Source organism: Anas platyrhynchos, chromosome 3 (assembly GCF_047663525.1).
Source record: "Anas platyrhynchos isolate ZD024472 breed Pekin duck chromosome 3, IASCAAS_PekinDuck_T2T, whole genome shotgun sequence".
In the NCBI taxonomy this organism is placed as follows: domain Eukaryota; kingdom Metazoa; phylum Chordata; class Aves; order Anseriformes; family Anatidae; genus Anas; species Anas platyrhynchos.
This window is the reverse complement of record NC_092589.1, coordinates 54,428,748-54,451,464: the sequence shown is the minus strand read 5'-3', so window position 1 is coordinate 54,451,464 and position 22,717 is coordinate 54,428,748. Positions and strand designations below refer to the sequence as shown.

At 37.6% G+C, this 22,717-nt stretch overlaps 1 protein-coding gene across 2 annotated transcripts in view; it reads left to right on the top strand.

Moving 5' to 3' along the window:
* SYNE1 (spectrin repeat containing nuclear envelope protein 1) overlaps nt 1-22,717 on the top strand; it is a 308,749-nt gene that overhangs the window by 187,581 nt on the left and 98,451 nt on the right. For both annotated transcript variants that reach the window (XM_038177603.2, XM_038177600.2), the window contains 9 exons: nt 419-571; nt 2,291-2,473; nt 4,166-4,303; nt 5,561-5,746; nt 8,527-8,649; nt 10,555-10,737; nt 11,926-12,069; nt 18,799-18,993; nt 20,058-20,198. In XM_038177603.2, the coding sequence (XP_038033531.2) occupies nt 419-571; nt 2,291-2,473; nt 4,166-4,303; nt 5,561-5,746; nt 8,527-8,649; nt 10,555-10,737; nt 11,926-12,069; nt 18,799-18,993; nt 20,058-20,198 (1,446 nt within the window). The remainder of the gene's footprint in view (nt 1-418; nt 572-2,290; nt 2,474-4,165; nt 4,304-5,560; nt 5,747-8,526; nt 8,650-10,554; nt 10,738-11,925; nt 12,070-18,798; nt 18,994-20,057; nt 20,199-22,717) is intronic.

The following is a 22,717-nucleotide window of genomic DNA, read 5'->3' as shown; positions in this document are numbered from 1 at the left end:
GATGGTATGGAATACCCCTTTAGCTAGTTTGGGTCAGCTGTCCTAGGTCTGTCCCCTCCCAGCTCTTGCTGCACCCCCAGCCTGCCCATTGGCAGGACAAAGTGAGAAGCTGAGATGTCCTTGGCTTGGTGTAAGCACTGCTCTGCAACAATTAAAACATCAGTTTTTTATCAGCACTCTTCTCATCCTAAGCCAAAACATAGCATTCCACCAGCTACTAGGAAGAAAATTAACTCTATCCTAACTGAAACCAGGACAAACGTGCAGTATCCAAGTGTAGTCAAACTATGGTTATGTAGAGTAGTTTTATTGTCTTCCTACTTTAACAAAATAAAATTAAAAGAAAATTAAGTGAAAGTTAATTTATTTTCCGGAGGACTGATTCCTGGTTACTGAATTTAATTCTTGTTGTTGACAGATTCAAACAAAAGAAAAAGAAACTCAGCATATCAAAACATTGAATCAAGAGTTTGGACAGAAAATCCAGGGAATAGCAAATGAACTAAATGCAATTCTTTCCAAACTGAAAAAGAAAACAAATGATATAGCACAAGCTAAACTTGAACAGAAGGTAAGACTAGTTTTTCTTTAATTGGTTACAGCACAGGCACTTCAGAATTGGGAGTTGGTACCAAAATTATATTTTTTAAGAGCGCAATCAAACTTTTATTTTTTTTCAACAAGCCTATACAGGCAGATGAGGGCTTAACAAAAAAAATGTCGGGAGTATCTGAGAGTAAAAACAAGTCAGTTGGACAGAATTGTGCTTTTCTCTTTAAATAATGAGTATGATTGCAACCTGAGGAAGCGTATGAGGCTTTCAAACTGCTCCTGTTTTAACTCTGTATTGAAAAGACCATTCTTTGCAGTCTTATCTTTACTTGTAATAAATAGAAGCTAACTTAGTAGTCCATCTGATATCATTTTGTACAGTCATGAATTTAAGTACTATTGGTGCTGTTACAGGCAATGAAAAAGACTCTTGGTTACTTTTCTGATTTTTCAATTATAGTTATATACCACAAAAAGAAAATTTCATCTCCACTGAGGCATAATGGCCGAGTTATGATTGTTGTATGAGAGTAGGAGGGTTGTTTTTGCTTCCTTTTCTTGGTTTTGTTGTTGTGGTGTTTTGTTTTGTTGATGAGGAAGGAGAGGCAGGACATGGAGGACTCATTCTGTGGTTTTTGCTTTTATTTTTTGTTTGTTTGTTTGCTTTTGTTTTTTTTTTACTAGTCAAATATAATCTTGACCAAGTTGTTTGAAAGTATACGAAACAGAAAACTGGGTATGTCTGATAGTTATGCTTGTCTGAAATACGTATGTCTGTATTTAGATGCGTAGATCACCATCTATCTTTATGTCTACACACAGGCATTAATATCATTAAAGCATGTTACTGTTCGTGGAACAATAGTCATTTATCATAAATGGTTGATCATAAATTACACTCTAATGCATCTGTGCTAGGACAGTCCTAATCTGGCAAGCTTAAAGCACCTGCAGCTAGAGTTGTGTTCAGTTCTGAATGTTTTTGCCTGATGATTGCAATTTATATTTCTAAAAATAATTGTAAGGAGCTAAAGTGTTTGATGAGACTTATTTTGTTTATACTACAAAAGCAACAAATCATTAACACCCTAGGCATAAAAGCAACAGGAAGAAAAAAACACGTCATTCCAAGAAACTGTAGCCACTAAACATGTTATCAGTCTGGAAAGTATAGAAAACTCTGTAGATTTATTTTTAAGAAACTTCGTCATTTTGGTATATGGTAAAAAAAAAAAAAAAAATTTTAAATTTGTTTCTATTGAAATAGTCTATCATGATCCAAACCACATGTCTGTGTAGATCAAGCTATGAAAATGCAAAAGTTTTTATAACGCATTCATGAGTAATTACATATTTCTGAGTTTGCAAGGATAACAAGATCCTTTTCAAATAAACAGAAATCTTTGTCATGGCAATGTGTGCTGACCATTCACTTCAAAAACAAACATGGAAGGAAGGCCAAGAACAGTTAATGTCACTCTGAAGTGACTCACTCTTTTGATATGGCACAGAAAATGGTTATCCAGTTCAGCCAGGAAGTCAGAGAAGAAAGAGTAATGGGACACATATAAGAGGTGACCAAACATCATGCTGTTCTGCCTTTCTGCTTAGACAAGAAGACTTTCTGCTGGTTTGCAGCCAGAATAAAAATGAAATGAGAGTTGCAAGTTGAACTAGAAATAATCAACCAGAAAACTAACACTTCCTGTCGCACTGATTTTCTCATTTTTCTGTCTAGATCCTTGGTGAGGAGTTGGACAGCTGCAATATAAAATTGGTGGAATTAGATGCATCAGTCCAAGACTTTGCAGAACAGAACATACCCCTTGCTAAGCAGCTGGCTAACAGGATAGGGAAACTCACAGCACTGCACCAACAGACCATACGACAGGCTGAGTACAGAGCAGCCAAGCTCAGCCAGGTATGGTCTCAAATCCTTTCTGTCATGTTTTTGTTGTTACTGTTTTTTCATTTTTGGTTGGTTGGTTTGGTTTGGTTAGTTGGTTGATGTGTGTGATGTTTTGTTTGTTTGTTTGTCTGTGTGTTGGGGGGGGGAGAGGGTCAGAAAGAGGAAGTACAGGCAAATTTCTCATTTATTTTCCTGTATTTACACAAGAAGGGACATTCTTTGGCAAATCTGCCAAAATTTTATTCAGAGCTTGCATCACACAGCAGAGGAGTACAGGATGGGATCAAATAAAGAGGGTGGAATAACTGACTGGGTGATGCTGCTTTAAGAGATGCATCTACTGATTGGTTCTTCTGGTGCCCTGAACAAATTTTAGACCTTCCTACTAACAACAGCATGCCAGGAAATAATACTATGTTGTCATACTTTTCAGGGCTTCTGTCTTATCAATTACCAATATTTGCTGCCTCATACATACACAAAACGAAAATAAAAATATTTTACTTTAGTCACAATATGTAGAGGGAGAATATAATTTGTAGATTCAATGAAAAAGTCTAGATACAAAGAACCTGATAATAATCTTTCTTCCCTGTGACATTTACAAAGATGCTTCCTCTGCTGTCTTCAAGATTCAGTCTCTGAAACCCCTTGCAAGAAGTTTTTCCTAACTGTCGTGATCCAAAAAATAATAATAATAATAAATAAAGTCTAGCTAATATAAAGAAAAGGATTTTCTATGGTTCGGCAGTCAACACCCTGATAATTTATAACTTCTCTTTTCTGCATGCATGAAGAAGGCTCTGTAAGTTTTGAAAAAGTATTTCATGATATTTTTTTTCAGTTATCTATGAAAATTTGTTTTAAAAACAGATAGAAAATAAATATCGAAGCATGAGTTCAGTCAAAGGTGAAGGGATTTAACTATTGTTAGGGAATTTTTGTTCAACAAAGAAATCCACATCCCCTTTAAAAATAAAAATAAAAGCAAAGTCAAGACAACACATACAAGTAGAGAAATACAGAAATATAGTTCAAGCACAGAGAGGAGTTGATCTGTCCCTCATACAGAACAAATGCATGAAAAATTAATCCTATTGTAAATAAAGGGTACTTGCTAATCACAAATTAGATTAATCAAAAAACAGAGCATTTTTGCTCTTGTATTATGAAATAAATGCACATTTCTCTTTTTTTTTAAATGTGACAGCTTGAGTAGACAAAACAGGTTTTAAATAAAAGTGATTTGGGGAATTACATGGCAGAGACAAAAACATATGAATGCCATAAAGGAGACTTGCAGTTAGCTATACGTTATTTTCAAACTTCTGTGTGTGGCTTAAGTATGTGCAGGAAGTGTATATGTAGAATGTACATGTAGATGAGCATCATCTACAGGCAACCATCTCCCAGGTTTACCTATGTTCTTGTGGTGACTTTTTTCCTCAAAAATAGATACGGTTGTTACTGAAATCAAACCTATTTTATATCCATAAATATAGACTTAATTGGTTTATATTCAACGGTAAGTAAAAGTTGTTAAAATTATCCCCAAAGTTAAACATGAAATGAAATGAAATGAAATGAAATGAAATGAAATGAAATGAAATGAAATGAAATGAAATGAAAGCAATTTTGTCATTACTAAGAACTGTACAGAATTACATCTTAGATTTAAAAGGTGGATTTTTCTTCTATATCCAGGCTGCTTCACATTTGGAAGAATACAATGAGATGCTGGAGTTCATACTGAAATGGTCTGAGAAAGCAAATATCTTAGTGCATGGTAGTATAACATGGAATTCTTCCTCTCAGCTTCGTGACCAATTTAAAGCCTACCAGGTGATTATAGTTGTGAAATTTAAGGGAAAGTGTATAAAAGAATTGAAGTTTTATTTTCCACACATTTTCCTTTCTTTCCTTGAGAGAAAAATGCCTAAATATGCTAGGTTTCTTTATTTTCAATAATTGTTTTGAATACTGAAATAAGGATGCATTGTTGAATAAAACTGTTTCAAATGATCTCTCTGTTTACTCAAGTACATTGGCTTCATAGCAGCATCTGACTGAACACTGTGTCTAGACAGTGGGATGCTATCACACTGAATATGTCATTACAGCTAATACTGTCCTAGATAAAGATCATAGTAATTCTTTTCCTGGCACTAGATGATTCCTATCCAAGAACATATTATAAATTCTAACTTAACCAAACAAAATCTTCAATCTTTTTCAGTTTTAAGCTAAGTTAGAATAGCCTTTGTTCACATTTGAGCAGTTTCATACCAAATGTTCGCACTGATGCCCAATGGATGTTTCTTCTTCCCAAGTGCTTCCTGAACATCTCACATTAGTGTTTAGCTCTCTATGACAGTGTATGATCATGTGAAAAAAATCAAACCATCATGAGATGATCATGTCTCACAAATGCCAAAATAAGGCTGCATTAATTATGTCTCCTATACATGTAGAGAGAGATCAGTTAATTGTCAGCTGCATTCAGTTACATTAGGACAGGATAACATGTGCACTTCCTTATCCTGAGTAGGACTCTCCAGGCAACTTATCCTGAAGAAAGCTGGGAGGTAGCATTCGTAGTTTTTGTTTGTTTGTTTGTTTTGTTTTGTTTTGTTTTTGTTTTTTTTCCTGCTTCAGAAGTCTAGGAGATGGACGTAACCAATGCCATCCCCACTAAACACTTTGGTATCCAATTTTTATGGAGTATTGATTATTATTGCCCTGTTATCCAAGTGCTTTCTGTTGCTTCCTATTGGGTATATCAGGCTTCCAGAACAAATCATATATGTAGATGGTGCATATTACATTTTTATAGGCAAGTATGTATAGCAAAATACTAATGATGGTAAGCAGAGTTGCTGAAGCTTCAAGACTTATTCTGTTAACCTGATATAACCTGAAGCACTTGAGTGTGCACTCAGAATTAAGCATATTGCCTAAGCCTTACAGTAAATTGGTGAAACTTAATCATACTTATACATGTGTACAAATTGAGGAGCTTGAACAACAGGAATATACTTGGAGATATGTCCAATCTGTAGCTCAACTTTGGCATTCAGTTCTGATTATATCTGTATCTAGACTATGCTTGAAGAGTCTGGGGAGATTCATGGTGATCTTGAGGCCATGAGTGAGAGGATTGAGTATCTGTCCAGTGTATACTCTACTGAAGCAATGTCTCAGCAAGTGCTGGAACTGGGACGTCGTACAGAAGAGTTACAGCAAGTTATCAAAGTACGGTTACCAAATCTCCAAGATGCTGCCAAGGTATATGAAAGCACTTTTTTTCTAACATCAGCTGACAGCTGTTTCTATGTGCTTAAAGAATTATGGTTTTGTAAGTACTAGCAGTACAGATTATCTGTGGTCTATAAAGGGTACAATTCTATTGTCTAAGCATAGGTGTCCTGCACTGCTTGCAATGCTGTTGAGCATTCAGCCTTGACTTCAGCTACTGATCCAAATAGGGACAAGATTCCTGTTACATCTGCCCTCTCTAGATAGATGTATTGGGTACCATGGTGTGACTTAAATGGCACTAAACACCTTTGTTTAGATACTTGAACTGAGATGAAAATGTCTCTGTCAGTATTTATGCTGTACCATTTCTTTAGTTTTCCCTTAGAAGATAGCTGTTTATTGATTCTAATCAGCACTGGACCAGACCAGGACTCTGTAATGTAAGACCTGTCTCTCCAACAGAGTGCAATGAAAAGAAGGAACATGCTTTTTCATGTTCCAGATATTTCTTTGCAACTCTTCCATATGGGTTTATTATTAATGTATGTGTGTTATCCTTATGTAACGCCTGAGGTCACTATAAACTGGTATGAGACACAGGAAAAAAGCACAAAAGTCTTTTCTATTTGCTCTTATGGTTAGGGCACATTTTTTTTCTTTTATTATTATTATTTTATTAAACACAATAATTTGGTAAAAAGAATATAAAAGAGTATTATATATTTCTAGGTTTGTTTTTTGTTTCTTTGTTTTTGTCAGATGCTACAGCTACACACAAATAAGTAGGAAAATAGTACCTAAAGGCACCTAAGAATAGCCTATTGCTAATAGTTAGAACAATCATAGCTAAATTTAAAATGGTTAGAAATGTGATTCATTTGACAGTATTTATAGGATATGGCAACATGACCATGTTTAACAACTGATGGGCAGCTAACTTCAACACTCTCCAACTCTCTCCCCCTCCTCAAAAGGACAGGGGGAGAAAATACAAATAAAAAATAAAAGTTCATGGGTTGAGGTAAGGAATAGTTTAATTAAAGAAAAAAAAAAAAAAAAAAAGGCTTCATGGGAGCAGAAAGAGAAAACCTCCGCGTTCTCTGAAGCAATGTTCACCACATCTTGGGATGCAGGGTTTCATTATACGTAGTGACTGCTCAAGAAGACCAACATTTTCATAATGAGAGTCACGTCCTGCCCCTCCACTCCTTCTTCTTATGAACTGAAAGGCTTTTATTTATTTTTTCCATGGGAAAAAAAATGCATACAAGTAAGCACAGTAGAAACTAAACTTAGTATCTTCAATTCTCAGATAAATCTTGGTATAATTGAATAAACTATTTGTAAATTTTAACATGGAAACATGGAGCAGAATAGAATTAATCACAGATTTGTGAAGAAAGAAAATCATATCATAAGAGTGCAATTTAACATGAAAATAATAGTTTTTGTACATAAATGTGTGTCCAATATATTTAATAATGTTTAACATGATATTGTTATTAGCAAATGTTAAAGCTTAACTAGTTGAAAATAAAATAGGTAGATGATTAATAATAATCAAATAGAATGTTTAGAATTTTATCTGGTGTGTAATTATCCATGCTTTGCCCTCCAAAAGACAGGATACATCAAGTAGGATTTTTCAAGGTTCTCCCTTGGGTCTGATACTTGTCAATAATTTTCATTAGTGAGGTGGATGCTGTTTTAAAGACCATGGCTTTTAAGTTGCTTAGACAAAAGCAACTTAGACAGCAAGAAAACAGCTTGAAATCAGACAAGAAAAAGAGCAAGAAAACAGACAAAAGTACAGGAGCCACTTGGAAACAAATAAATAAATAGACAAACAAATAAATAAATAAATAAAGCTGCTATTGAATAGGGACAAAGGCAAATTGTTACCTTTAAACAAGCGGGGGAAAAAAAAAACTTCTGTATCTGAATGAGGAGCTACTGGCAAGAGGCACACTGTAGAAGGGTCTTGACTTCAATCATGGAAAAATAAATGAACATTGTTGCAAAAAAATAAATAAATCCAAACACTATGCAGAATATAAAGTATGAAGATATGTAAAGCAGGTCTTTTATTCTCCCTGTTGGTCAGTAGCAAACTCTCAGCTGTGTTCTGTTTTCCACTTGAGGAAAGTTGTGGACTCACTGGATAAAGAACAGAGGATAGTGATAACAGTGACATGAGTATAAACTTGCAAGAAAATATGCATGAAAAAGGATTATCCTAAAATATTAAGTATTCAGAAAGGATAAAAATATTTTTTTCATGTCTGCTGTTAATAGCATAGTAAGTAGAGGATTGAAATTGCAACAAAAGATAGTTTCATGTCAAACAGCCAGAAAAAAAAATCTTCAAAATAATAGTAGTGGAACAATAGAGCATGTTGTCTGTTGTCTGAGATAAGAAGGACACTGATGGTAGTGGTCTTTAAGAACAGTCTGTAAAAATAAGACAGTTCTGTCCTGTCTTATTGTGGGAAGGTGACTAGAGGACGTCTTGATCACCTTTCTAGAACTATGACATTGAAATCAGTTTTATAATATACATGCTGTATTTGAGATGCATGAAGTACTTGAAATAGTAATAAACAGTAATAAATAACTCTGGATTTGGGACCTCTTTCTCTATAGCATCACATGACTGATATTTTCATCCAATATTTTAAACAGTTTTCATTGTTAAAATTATGAATTAGCTTTGACACTGTAATAAGGGACACAACTACAAAATCCAGGCATTTATATTTCTAGTGATTTTTTTTTCTTATTCCTGAATCAAATCTATTATGTTACAGGACATGAAGAAATTTGAAGTTGAGCTGAGAGCCCTGCAGGCTGCTCTGGAGCAAGCCCAAGCAACACTGACCTCTCCAGAGCTTGGACGTTTGAGCTTGAAAGATCAACTGTCCCACAGACAGGTAAAAGGGCAGGACCTCAAAGTTAGCTCTTGAGTGGCATGAGCTTACACAAAGAATGTTGGTAAGACTGTTTGTGGTGTTTCTTAGGTAGGCCATTTTTTCAAAATCTAGCTGCAAATTACTGCCAAGGGAATAAGGGATTGAACCATAGAATCACATATTTTTGAGTTGGAAGAGACTTTAAAGATCATCTGTTTCCATCCACACTGCTATGGACAGGGACACCTTCCAGTAGACAAGGTTGCTCAAAGAAAGCCCCATCCAACATGTCTTTGAATACCTCCAGGGATGGGGCATTCACAGCTTCTCTGGGCAACGTGTTCCAGTGCTTCACCACCTTCTGAGTAAAGAATTTCTTCCTTACATCTAATATGAATCTCACTTTTTTAGTTTAAATCCATTACCCCTTGTCCTGTAACTATATAACCTGACAAAGAGTCCCTCTCTAGCTTTTCTTTATCCCCTGGATAAGTGCTAGAAGGCCACTGTAAGGTCTCTCCCGAGCCTTCTCTTCTTCAGGCTGAAAATTCTCAGTTCTCTCAGTCTCTCTTTGTAGAAGAAGTGCTCCAGCCCTTTGATCATCTTTGTAGTCCCTCCTCTGGACCAAATCCAACAGATCCATATCTTTCTTATGCTGGGGGTCCCAGAGCTGAACGCAGTGTTCCAGTGGGGTCTCACAAAAGCAGAGTAGAAGGAGAGGATCAAGTCCCTCGACCCACTGGCCACACTTATTTTGATGCAGCTGGCTTTTTTGATGCAGCAGGTCTTATAAGTATACCTATCTTTTGTACAGATGGAAGGGGGCTGTAGCCCCTGCACATGTATTTCACCAGACAGAGAGGAAGTCTTGGAGACTTCCTGGCTGGCAAGTGGCCCCATGGTACCTCTGAGTGCCAGTTGCACAAAGCATCTTTTGCCAGCAGTGCAAGGCTTGACAGACTTTGGACTTCGCAGTCCAAAGAACAGGTTGTTGTACCAAGTTTCTGGTTAGATTATCCACCATACCTCATGAAGTCTGTCTTTCTGCATATAGTGTAGGAGGAGGGAGACAATCACTCCTTGTTTGCCAAATACATTGCCTAGATGATTTGTATCTATTGAGCTTCACACCTTTTCTAATGTACTGAGGTTCCTTTCATCAGCTTTGCGTTTTTCTATTTTTTTCTGTAGATTTTAATCAAACTGTAGATTTTAATCAAAAGGAAAGCTTCAATGTACATCTAATTCCCTAATGAAGATAAAAGAATACCAATAGAATCTATTAATCAGTCGTTGCACTTTTATACGCTTCTCATGCACAGACATTGTGAAACGAATAGAGACTATTAAAAAGGGAACCCAACATATGATTATTAAACAGAAAAAATAAATAAATCTGTATGTGAGTTTTTGTTCTTTTATTGCCTTTTGAATTTTAAATATTTTCAGCAATTATTTGTATTTTCAAGGAAGACTGTAAAGGCAACAGGATTCATTTGCTGTTTTTTAAGTGTGCTTCAACATGGAGTTCCACTTGGATTTTAACGTTAAAATGTATGTGTGCATAAGTGACTCCTATGCAGCTTCAGTCTGTGTATTTTTTAAAGATATTTTTCAAATATGTTAACAGAATTATTCTTGGGCTTAGACACTCAGAAATAAGAATGACTGTTTTTTCATGAATTATTTTTATGCCTGGTATGTAGGTCTTTTGGTTAACTAACACTTTAAAAGAATGCTCATTTCAGAATTAAAAACTCTAGACAAAGTGTATCATAATTAAATTAAAAGCAAACAAACAAACCAACAAACAGATAATCAAATTCATTGTTTATTTTAGTTTGTGAATTCATAATTATCTTTTGCTGTATCAAATGTTCTGAGAGTTCTGCAAAATGGGCTTATTGTGGCACTGACTTTTTCTAGCACCTGTTGTCTGAAATGGAATCACTGAAGCCAAAAGTTCATGCAGTACAAGTTTGTCAAAGTGCCTTGAGGATTCCTGAAGAGGTGGTCACCAGCCTGCCAATATGTCACAGTGCCCTTCGGCTCCAGGAGGAGGCCAGCCGCCTGCAGCACACTGCCATTCAGCAGTGCAACATCATGCAGGCAAGTGTAACTGTGTCTCATATATTATATCTCTGAGTAATTTGACCACACAAATTGCAATGAAAACAATTTTATATTTCTATCCATTCTTCATTATACAATTATTATATTTCCCAGTATGTTTCAGTCCTTTCTGATTGCATATTTTGGGGGGGGTTAACATTTTTGATGATGTTATTGGTCAGTTTACTCATCAGACATTTATGGTGGTTCTGTCCTCAATCTTGAAATGTTTTTTGTAATGCTGCTGGGATTAAATAAAGAAATAGTTAATATGCATTTGTATGCAGGGTAATGTTTTAACTAATATAATCCCTTAATGAAATTAATTTTAATATATAACTATAATTTTAATATCATAACATCAGCTGCTTAAAATAATAACATAACATTGAGCTAAATAGCTTTCTGAACTAAAAGTCATTATTTTTTTATTTAAGCTTTCTACATATTTCCTTCCTGATTTTGAAGACATTCAATATGTACTAAATTCTTATTTTCAAGCTTTGCTAAATACAAGAAAATTAGTTTTTGTTCGATAGCTTCATTTCATACCTAAATATATAAAAGGTATTTCCAAAGAATGGAATAAAACTTTTTTTCCTGCTAGTTAGTGATAGAAAAATACATATCGAGCTAAGGTACAGCTACAGAGATTCAAGTTAAATAACAGTAGAGGCTTCTAATTAAAGGTAGTTAAGTACAAAGAAGGACATAATGTCAGACAAAAGGTTTTAAAAACAGATCAGACCAATTTCTGATTTCTGGAAAAAAAAAAAAAAAAAAAAAAAAAAGATACCTCACTGGTAGTATAATGGTCTAAACCAGTCTTCAGGATCTTCTCTCTGTAAAATTTAAGTTTCTCATGTAGTTTTTCCATTTCATAGAAGGAGGCTTGAAGTGAATAAATAGATGAAAGTGCTTATATTAAAACTATCAAATTAGGCAATGCTGTCTTTTGGTGAGTATGCTTGGGGCAGATGCTTATTGAAAGCTGAAGTTTTAGCCCCAATATTGAATATCTTAAAAACAAAAACAAACAAAACAACACAACACTTTGGCTTGCCAAGGTGCAAGCGCCAGTTGGGTGTAAGTTTACTTCAGTGAAGAAAGGAAATTGGTCGTACTTACAGTAAATAAATAGTTATTTTCATGTAGACACTTGATTATTTTTTTTTTCTTTTCTAGGAAGCTGTGGTTCAGTATGAGCAATATGAGCAAGAGATGAAACATTTACAGCAAATGATAGAGAGTGCCCATCGTGAAATTCAAGACAAGCCAGTACCAACCAGCAACATCCATGAACTCCAGGTCCAGATATCTCGTCATGAGGTAGGAATGACAGAACAACATAGGCTCACTGGCAGTTCATGGGCCTAAAATAATTTTCATAACCAAGTTTCATAAATTAGCTGAGTAGTTTTTTAGGCGTGCCTGAAGGCTATCTGAGCAGATAAACCAATACCCAATAGGAAACTCGTGCTATTAGTGCAGTCTGAAGTATTTATTTGTTTATTCAGTTAAATATGTCCTAATCTCCAGGCAATATTATGCAAACTAAAACATTTTGTGTTTAAGGGGCAGTTAACATAGGTACTTAACTGAGGAACATCACAGAAGCTAATGCAGAGCATTTAGTCACTTGATCACTGCCAACTCAGCAATTCTTAGGTATATCTTAAAGTCCTTACTTATTTCCATCCTATTAATGTAAGAAAATACGAGGGGACTTGAATTGCAGAAAAACTACAGTAAATTTGGAGGAAAAGTCTGCAAGAGTCACTCTAAAGGATTCTTGTCAATTCATTTTGGGGAAGAGTTCTGTCCTGTGAATTTACAGATTCTGCCCTCAAACTCAGTGATTGTAAGTACTCATATGAATCAGGACAGTTTCCATGGAGCCTTTTCTGCTGTGCTGGCATGGGAGCTCCTGAACCCCTTTTCTATCCCTCTATCTGCTGTGTACTCCAACAGATAAAAAAATTGCATCATTGATACATGTGTATCAATTTTGACACCAGATGGCACCATTTCTTTAACTTTGAATTAAAAATCAACCTGGAATATTATGTAACCTAAAGTAGTGTTATATGTGTTGATCATTTTCTGTCTAGTTATCAAATAGTAACTCACTATAAATGCAGAGTGTTTTCCTTTATAAACAAAACAAAACAACAACAAAATAATACCTTCTGTATTTTTAGCAGGGAATTCAAAATGCTAGATTTTCTGTTCAAATGTTCTGGAACAACAAAAGCAGCAGGAGAGTCACTTCAGTGATAGAGGAGTGCTGATGAGGAAAGGAATGAGGCTGCAGGGAGGAATTTAAAATGGGGCAGCTTGTAGTTTCATCTGCATTTCAACAAATTCAGTAGCTTCAGTTTAGAAGTTTCCTTTTAAACATCTGCAGGAAGATAGCAGCTTTACTGCATATTTTGGGAACAAGCAGGGAGTGTACAGGTTTCACACTCTCAAGATTCCACATTTAGAGACAAGGAATTTTAAAAGACTAAGATACACATATTTTCGGTTTGCATTTTGTCTGCTCAGTAGTTGTGGAAAAGCACACAGTTACGTAAGTGGACTCTATATTGTTATACAACTTTAAAAAGCAAGTCTGTCAAGATGCTTGTCCTGTGTTTTATTAATTTAAGAAAACATTAGTTGCCAGATTGTCTGTTTAATCCTGCACGAACATGAATTTATATAAGCATTTTGGTACCTTTGTTTAGGATGAAAATAGGAGGATGGAAGTATAAGGAATGTACACTGTTTTCTAGAAAGCTTGTAGTACTGCATATGTATGCAGTTATACTCTGGAGCTAAGTTTACTGAACCCTGTTTCTTTAGACTTTCGGATAAGAATATGGGCAAGTATCTCCATACTTGCATATGATTTTAATGGATATACAGTACCTCACAGGAAATTACCTTTACAAGTTGTTTTATTTTCACAATCACATTTTTTCATCTTTTTTTATTTTCTTTGTATTCAATTGAAGGAGGTATGTTAGATTCTCTGTGCATTAATGATACAAATGTTATTACTTTTCAGTAGTATTGATGGAGTAGTGTGTTTTGAATGACAATAGATTTCCCGCTTGTGTGTTGCTGAGATGTGCCATTCATCAAATATTAGTAAATGATTAGTACTTGCCAAACAGAACAGATAACTCTATTCCAGACATTAAAGCTGTGGCTTGATTTGATCAGTTTTTCAATTGATCTCATCAACTGTTTTATACTTGAGACTTTGTTTAGTCTCCCAGGTGAACCTTGGAGCTCCAAGAGAGGTTGTCTTGTTGCTGACATGACAAGCAGTGAGCAGGTACCATTGAGTCCCAGACTGAAAAAGTCATCATTGGTCTTTGTGATGTATCCACTTCTAATTCTGTATTTTCCATCATGACTGTTCTGCACTGTGACTTTGAGGAAAAGCTTTACTGAAAATGTTGTATAACCAAAATAACATTTTAATTTTACTTTCCTGAAGCAACAATTTTAGTTCCCTTTTTAAAGATATTGTAATCATTTAATATGATTAATCATATCAATACGCAATTATTACGCATATTATTACTCAATATTATATTTGTTATACTAGATCTTGCAACTTCTGTTGCTGTTTTTCCCTGAAAACTTTCATTAGGTGAAAAAAATAAAGCAGGTATATAAGTAATTTAGAAATACCCATTAGAATGAATAATCACTGAACTAACAGGCAAACTTACATAAATGTTGTTTTAACTTTATAAATCAAAATTCTATCACATCACTGAGCCTCCAGAGAGGCAGGAACATTAGCTTTAGCAGAAATGTGAAAATCTCCCACCAGTTTTTATTTGAAAAATATGAACTGAATGCCTTAAAATTAGACACTGAACTAGGCAGCAGTAAAGTATATGAGAGAATATTAATCAGTTTCTGTCTATTCTGTTCCATGTTTCTTCTCTGACTAGACTTATTGTGGTGATGTTTCATAGAATCATAGAATATCCTGAGTTGGAAGGGACCCTTAAGGATCATCAAGTCCAACTCTTGACACCGCACAGGTCTACCCAAAAGTTCAGACCATGTGACTAAGTGCACAGTCCAATCTCTTCTTAAATTCAGACAGGCTCGGTGCAGTGACCATTTCCCTGGGGAGCCTGTTCCAGTGTGCAACCACCCTCTCTGTGAAGAACCCCCTCCTGATGTCAAGCCTAAATTTCCTCTGCCTCAGCTTAACCCCGTTCCCGTGGGTTCTGTCACTGGTGTTAATGGAGAAAAGGTCTCCTGCCTCTCGACACCCCCTTACGAGGAAGTTGTAGACTGCGATGAGGTCTCCCCTCAGCCTCCTCTTCTCCAGGCTGAACAGGCCCAGTGCCCTCAGCCGTTCCTCGTACGTCTTCCCCTCCAGGCCTTTCACCATCTTCGTAGCCCTCCTCTGGACACTCTCCAACAGTTTCATGTCCTTTTTATACTGTGGTGCCCAGAACTGCACACAGTACTCGAGGTGAGGCCGCACCAGCGCAGAGTAGAGCGGGACAATCACCTCCCTCGACCTACTAGCGATGCCGTGCTTGATGCACCCCAGGACACGGTTGGCTCTCCTGGCTGCCAGGGCACACTGCTGGCTCATATTCAACTTGCTGTCTACCACGACCCCCAGATCCCTCTCTTCTAGGCTGCTCTCCAGCGTCTCATCGCCCAGTCTGTACGTGCAGCCAGGGTTTCCCCGTCCCAGGTGCAGGACCCGGCACTTGCTCTTATTGAACTTCATGCGGTTGGCGATCGCCCAGCTCTCCAACCTATCCAGATCCCTCTGCAAGGCCTTTCCACCCTCAACAGAGTCCACAACTCCTCCAAGTTTGGTGTCATCAGCAAACTTGCTCAAAATACTTTCTATTCCTACATCCAGATCGTTTATAAAAATATTGAAAAGTACCGGCCCTAAAATGGAGCCTTGAGGGACCCCACTGGTGACCGCCCGCCAGCCTGACGCAGCCCCATTTACCATAACCCTTTGGGCCCTGCCCGTTAGCCAATTGCTCACCCATCGTATGATGTTTTTATTTAGCTGTATGGTGGACATTTTGTCCAGTAGGATCCTATGGGAAACCGTGTCAAAAGCCTTGCTGAAGTCCAAAAAAATCACATCAGCTGGTTTCCCTTGGTCCACCATACGGGTGATCTTATCATAAAAGGAAATCAGGTTAGTTAGGCAGGACCTACCCTTCACAAACCCATGCTGGCTGGGACCAATGACTGCTTTGTCCCCCAGGTGCGCCTCAATAAGTTCGAGAACCATCTTCTCCATGATTTTACCAGGCACTGACGTGAGACTGACAGGCCTGTAATTGCTAGGGTCTTCTTTCTCACCCTTCTTGAAAATCGGCACAACATTTGCCAGCTTCCAGTCTACCGGGACCTCTCCAGACTCCCAGGATCGTTGAAAAATAATTGAGAGAGGTTCCGCGATGACGTCCGCCAGCTCTTTCAGCACCCGGGGATGAATCCCATCCGGACCCATGGACTTGTAGGGATCCAGGTGGAGTAGCAAATCCCGCACACGTTCAGGGTCGGTTGGGAGTTTGTCATCCCCACCGTCCCGGTCCTCCAGCTCAGGGCACCCTGGGTCCCGAAGCCCATCATCGGCATTGAAGACAGAGGCAAAGAAGGCGTTAAGCGTCTCTGCTTTGCCTATGTCATTGTCTGTGAGGAGACCTTCCCTATCAAGGAGCGGCCCTATGTATTCTTTAGTTCTCCTTTTTCCATTCACATATCTGAAAAAACCCTTTTTATTTTCTCTCACAGACACAGCCAGCTTCAACTCTAGGTGTGCTTTAGCCACACGAATTTTCTCCCTACAAACATGAACAGCATCCCTGTATTCTTTCCATGACACCTGGCCCTCCTTCCAGTAGCGAAACACTCTCTGTTTCCGCCTAATCTCCATCAGAATGTTCCTGGTCAGCCACGCCGGCCTCCTGCCCCGCCTGCCTGACTTGCGATATTTAGGAATCGCCTGATCTTGTGCTTCTAGGAGGCATCGCTTAAAGAATGACCAGCACTGGTGGACATCAAGGCCTTCAAGAGCAGCTTCCCAGGGGACCTTGCTGACTAGTTCCCTGAGCAGCCTGAAGTCCGCCTTCCCCATATCTAGGGATGAGGTTTTGGTGGCACTTTTCCTTCTGTCACCGTAAATTTTGAACTCAACCACTTCATGGTCACTATGACCGAGGCGGCCACCAATCACCACATCTCCCACCAGACCCTCTCTGTTTTCTAGCAACAGGTCTAGGAGGGCACCTTTCCTAGTTGGCTCCGTTAGCACCTGCACCAAGAAGTTATCATCTAGGTGCTTCATGAACCTCCTGGACTTGCTCGTGTCAGCCGTGTGGCACTCCCAGTTAACGTCTGTCAGGTTGAAGTCCCCCATAAGGACAAGGGGAGTTAATCTCGAGGCCTCTCTTAGTTCTGTAAAGAATAATTTATCGGCGCTATCGTCCTGGCCAGGCGGTCTGTAATAGACTCCCACAACGAGATCCCCTTTATTCGTTCGTCCCTTGATCCTTACCCAGAGGCTCTCAACTTTGCCATCGCCGACCTGAAGCTCCACACAGTCCAGCCCCTGCTTCACATACATCGCCACCCCACCACCTCGCCTACCCTGCCTGTCCCTCCTGAAGAGCCTGTAACCATCTATCGCAACACCCCAGTCACAGGACTCATCCCACCAGGTTTCGCTTATGCCGATGATGTCGTAGTTGCGGGACTGGGCCAGGACTTCTAGCTCATCCATTTTATTCCTCATACTGCGTGCGTTCGTGTAGAAGCATTTCAGGTGAGTCTCCTTACACTCAGCACCTTGTGGATCTAACCGAAGGACCTCACTGGCACACAGCCCCTCTGATTCCAGCGTACCATCCCTTAGGTCTTCACCGGCGTGCCTGGTTTTAGCCCCTTCCCCCTTCGACTCTAGTTTAAAGCCCTATCTATCAGCCCTGCCAACTCCTGACCAAAGATCCTTACCCCTCTCCGAGAGAGGCGCATCCCATCCGGTGCCATCAGGCCCAGTGTAGCATAGACCTTCCCGTGATCAAAGAACCCAAAGTTCTGCCAGTCACACCAGTCTCGAAGCCACGAGTTTATGTGAACAGCACACCTTTCAGCCTCGATCCCCCCTATCGGAAAGACAGAGGCAAACACAACCTGCGCCCCTGATCCTCTAAGTAGTCACCCCAAATCCCTAAAGTCTCTTTTGATCGCCTACAGATAGACCATACAGATAGACCATTTCATAGCCATGATAAACAATATTTTAAAATATACCCAGCTTTAGGCCAGATTTACCAATGCTTATTAAAGAAGAGCTAGTACTGTGTGCAGTTGAGTTTTTAACTCTGAAAATTTACTCAAAACAGAAATAAGGTAAAATATATCCAAACGCTGACAAGTGATTCAGTCTGCATTTAATCTTATTATGTGAACTATTGTTCATATTACAATTGATCTTGTTAAACCCTGTGAGTTATTGTTTGAACTATTCATTCTTTCTGGTGAGAGCTGAATGGTGCTTTTTTTTTTTTTACAGTTCTGCTTATTACATGACCTCATTTTCATGGCATGCAGTATGTGGAAAAGCTTCATCTTCCTTAGATAAATGCAAATAGGTCAGAAAGAAAAAATAGAAAAGAAAGGAGAGATGTTCCCCTTTTCTGTAAACTGCAGCATAAAGAATCTGTGTCTAGTTCAGGCTGGATGCAAGTATGGGGTGTCCTTCACTTCTGCAGTGATCACGTAGAGGCTTTCACAGTACTTTTCCGGTTTCACTTCAAAGCTCTCTGCTTTGCGGTTTAGCTGTGCAGTGAGACGCAGCCTGACTTGTTCCCTCCACAATCAACATCCTGCTTTTCAGCTAGTGCTGCTGCTTATGCAGGGTTTCTGAGAGGCAGCGCTATGATTTCATTGGCTGAGCTAGGAGGGGAGAGCTTGCCTTCTCTACGGAAGCTGGAATGCTGCTAGTCCTCTGGCCTTTATTGGCTGCCTCTGCATTAGGGAAAAAATATGTTTCCTCAGGAGCTGGCACAGAAGATCAAAGGATACCAGGAGCAAATTGCTTCTTTGAATTCAAAGTGCAAGATGCTAACGATGAAAGCAAAACATGCCACTATGCTGCTGACAGTGACAGAGGTGGAGGGGCTTTCAGAAGGAATGGAGGAGCTGGATTCAGACCTGCTCCCGGCACACCCTTCTCATCCCTCAGTGGTTATGGTAAGGAAGGAATTGTTCTCAGTACCGGTTATCTGAGCTGATTGCTTTTGCATCATTGCAACACTCCTGTGTAGCGAGTTGCCACAGCTCATATCTGTATTTTGCTTTTGAAATGACTGGAGTGTGGCAAACCAAACAAGCTACAGCTTCCCCTTACTGTATTTTGCTTTATATGGGTTATTAAGACTCACAGGATGAAGTTATTTAACAAACAAACACCAGTGGCAGTTATCTGTAATAAGATGCAAATTTAGTGCCTTTTCTTAGCTGTCAGCATGTGTGAGCAAATGCCAAAAAACTACTGAATTGCAGGAATCAGGTGAAAACAGAAGAAATATTATTTCATAGAATGTTGCAGTGCATGTATTTTACAGAGCATATTTCTAAAGCTCTTTTATTAAAAATTTGATGTGATACTTGACTGTATGCTGCTATATTCTCAAATGAGTATGTGGGAATGAAAGCTGGCTAAGTATTGGCATAGGCCTCATGTTTGAATTAAAATACTTTTATTTCTTGTTGGGTCTTATTATAAACATACTGTTAATGTCATTGCGATTTTTGCCTGAGTGCAGGTTTCAAGATTTATCATAGCATAACAGAACTGAGGAAGCAAAAATTATAAGTTACTATGGGATTATATGTTTTTTATATCTTAATTCTATTCCTTGATGTTCTAACCAGGCCTGGATATGGATACCAATACTTTATTATTCTGTAGCTGTCCATAATATTTCCATATGCATCTCTGATTGCACAAGAAGACATTTAGGCAGACCCTGACATGTTATTATTTGCTGACTCTATACATTTCCTTTTAAATTCATTAGTTTACAAAAGAGAATGTTCATAATTAAAGTATGGCCAGTAAATATGACTATTAATTCACCAGATTTTTAACCTGGTAAATGTAAGGGCATGAAGGATGACTAAATGCTGTCATGTTCATTCCAGCTGAGTGTTTCATTTTGTTTTTTCTCTTGTTTTGATCTCAGTCTAAGTAAACCTAAGCTGAGGTAACTGATTTTCTTCTTGTGCTCTGGGGTTTGCTTTTCCTGTGGCAGATGACTGCTGGTCGCTGTCACACGCTGCTCTCCCCTGTCACTGAGGAGTCTGGGGAGGAGGGAACCAACAGTGAGATCTCTTCTCCACCTGCCTGTCGCTCTCCCTCACCTGTGGCTAATACAGATGCTTCTGTTAACCAGGTACCTCCCTCTTGGCATTCATTCAGCTTTTATCTCAGACATGTATGGTTCCATTCCACAGGTGGTTTATTTAATCCTGTGATATTTGCCTATAGCTCCAAGAAAATGAGGCTGTACCTCTAACTTAATTGAACCTTCAGATTCTAGCTCAAAATATGTACAAATATTTACTATTGAGTTTAAAATGTGTAATTTGGCATTACGGCTATTCACTATTTTTAAAATAAGTTTTAAGTGACAGTTACAAAGCTCTTCCATGTCACTACTATTTTCTATTTATACACTATTTTTGATTTTCACAGCAGTACACAATGGAATCTTGCATCCTGAGAAAAAATGCAATTTAAAATAATAAAGCATTGTACTATATCCATATACATCTATCTTACAGTATCATTGTCATTGTAGCATTGAATTTGCAGACTATCTTCTATTTAATACCATTTCAAGTATTAATTTTCATGTAATTTTATCATGTATTGTTCATTCCATACTTTCAGTGACCATCCATTTTAAATGGCAATGAGAGAGATCAGTAAAATAAATTAAATTTTAAATTAAAACTGTGGACTCTGGCACTTCTACTAGGATCCAGTGTACATCAGCATTCATTATAAAGTGAACAATGAACCAGCACACTGAGCATCATGTACATCAAGGCACATATATAATGCTAAGATTAAGTTTATAAATTAGCCTTAGGAGCAGTCACCACCTCACTGGATTCATCATGTTTTGTGGTTGTTGTTTGTTTTTTTGCGTTTATTTTTATTCCCAAAATTGACCGCTGCAGAATTTGAAGGTAGAGTCGTGTTGTGTTGCATTGCTGAAAAGAATTAGAGAAGTTTGAGCAAGTTGCCCAATAATTCCTTCCACTAATTTTGAAGATGTATATGGTGCTTTAGAAGTTGCTAAATCTAAAGGGTTCATTTTCATTAACTTATATAAGAAAGAACATTAGGGTAAGATAGTAATAGAGGTAGCATTCTTCAACAGAATAATAACAATGTTATATGATATAATATATAATATATAATATATAATATATAATAATATATAAGGAGGATTTTCACACACACAGAATCACACAGAATTTCTAGGTTGGAAGAGACCTCAAGATCATCGAGTCCAACCTCTGACCTAACACTAACAAGTACTCCACTAAACCATATCACTAAGCTCTACATCTAAATGTCTTTTAAAGACCTCCAGGGATGGTGACTCTATCACTTCCCTGGGCAGCCCATTCCAATGCCTAAGGTTTTTTTGTTACTTCAGATAATCAGAAATGGTAATGTTTGCTTAAAGGTAAAACAAAACAAAACAAAAAACAACAACAAAAATGTCAATGTCAATCAGTGAAAGAGTTAAGTGACCAAGAACATCTTGTGTACTAATAATCAAATCCATCATCGGTTCATGACATTTCTCTAGGGGGTGGGAAATAAATAAATAAATAAATAAATAAAAATCCAGTAACTCAAATAATAAGGAAAATCCAGTAAGAATACTGAATACAGTAAGAATATATAACCTGACATGGAACACACAAGTTTTAGAGCCTGTAATTTACTAGGGTAAAATTGAACAGAAATATGATGTCTTTCACTTAGCAGGAGATCTTTGAAAGAGATAAGATCGCTGGTGTTATAATAATGTAAAAAACTGACAGATGAAGGTTTCTTCAGTGTGGTTAATGTTGAAATGAACATCACTTACTAAATAATAAGGGGAAGAACATTCCAAAATGCAGTGGTTTACTTACAAAATGCAACAATAACTCTAGAGAAGAAAGAGTTAGGAACTTAAATGTTAAAAATATTTTGTATTCGGTAAAAAACAAAACAAAACAAAACTCTACAAAACTAATTTGGATTTTTTTTTTCTTTTTAAGTAGCCAGTGCTAACAGAAATACTTTCTCACAGGAATATCACCTGCAACATACCAGAAAAATCAAAAAAGGAACTCTAGAAAATAAAGAATTACTCTAGTTTAGTTTTGGGAGAAAATAATTAGAGCACTTATAAAGGTTTTTTGTTGTTGTTGTTGTTTTATTTAATTGTTTTTTTCTCTCCTGGAGTAGGGGAGAAATGTGTTGTTAAAACTATAGAGAGGGATTAGCGATTAAAGACAGTCTTCCATCAGAGTTTCATAAATATCTCCTAATGATCAAATGTAGGTATCCCTCATTGAGACATCTAAGTGCTATTTTTACAGTGCTAACAAGTTACAAAAATACAAAACAAGTGTCAGCTGCATATTAGTGTAAATACTGATCCTATGTATGGAAACAGTAAAACAAAAGCATGAATACAAGAAAGTGAAATACCTATCACTGTTGTATTGTTGTTGCACAGGGTCTTTGTTTTGTACTAACACTCCTCTAAAAAAGTCAGGGGAGTGAGGTGGAGAGGGACAAAGCTAAAAAAATTTTAATAATCTGATCACAACTCCTAAAAGGGTGAATGATTCCATGGTGTATAATATTTCAGCAATTAGTAACAGTGCTTTCATGGAG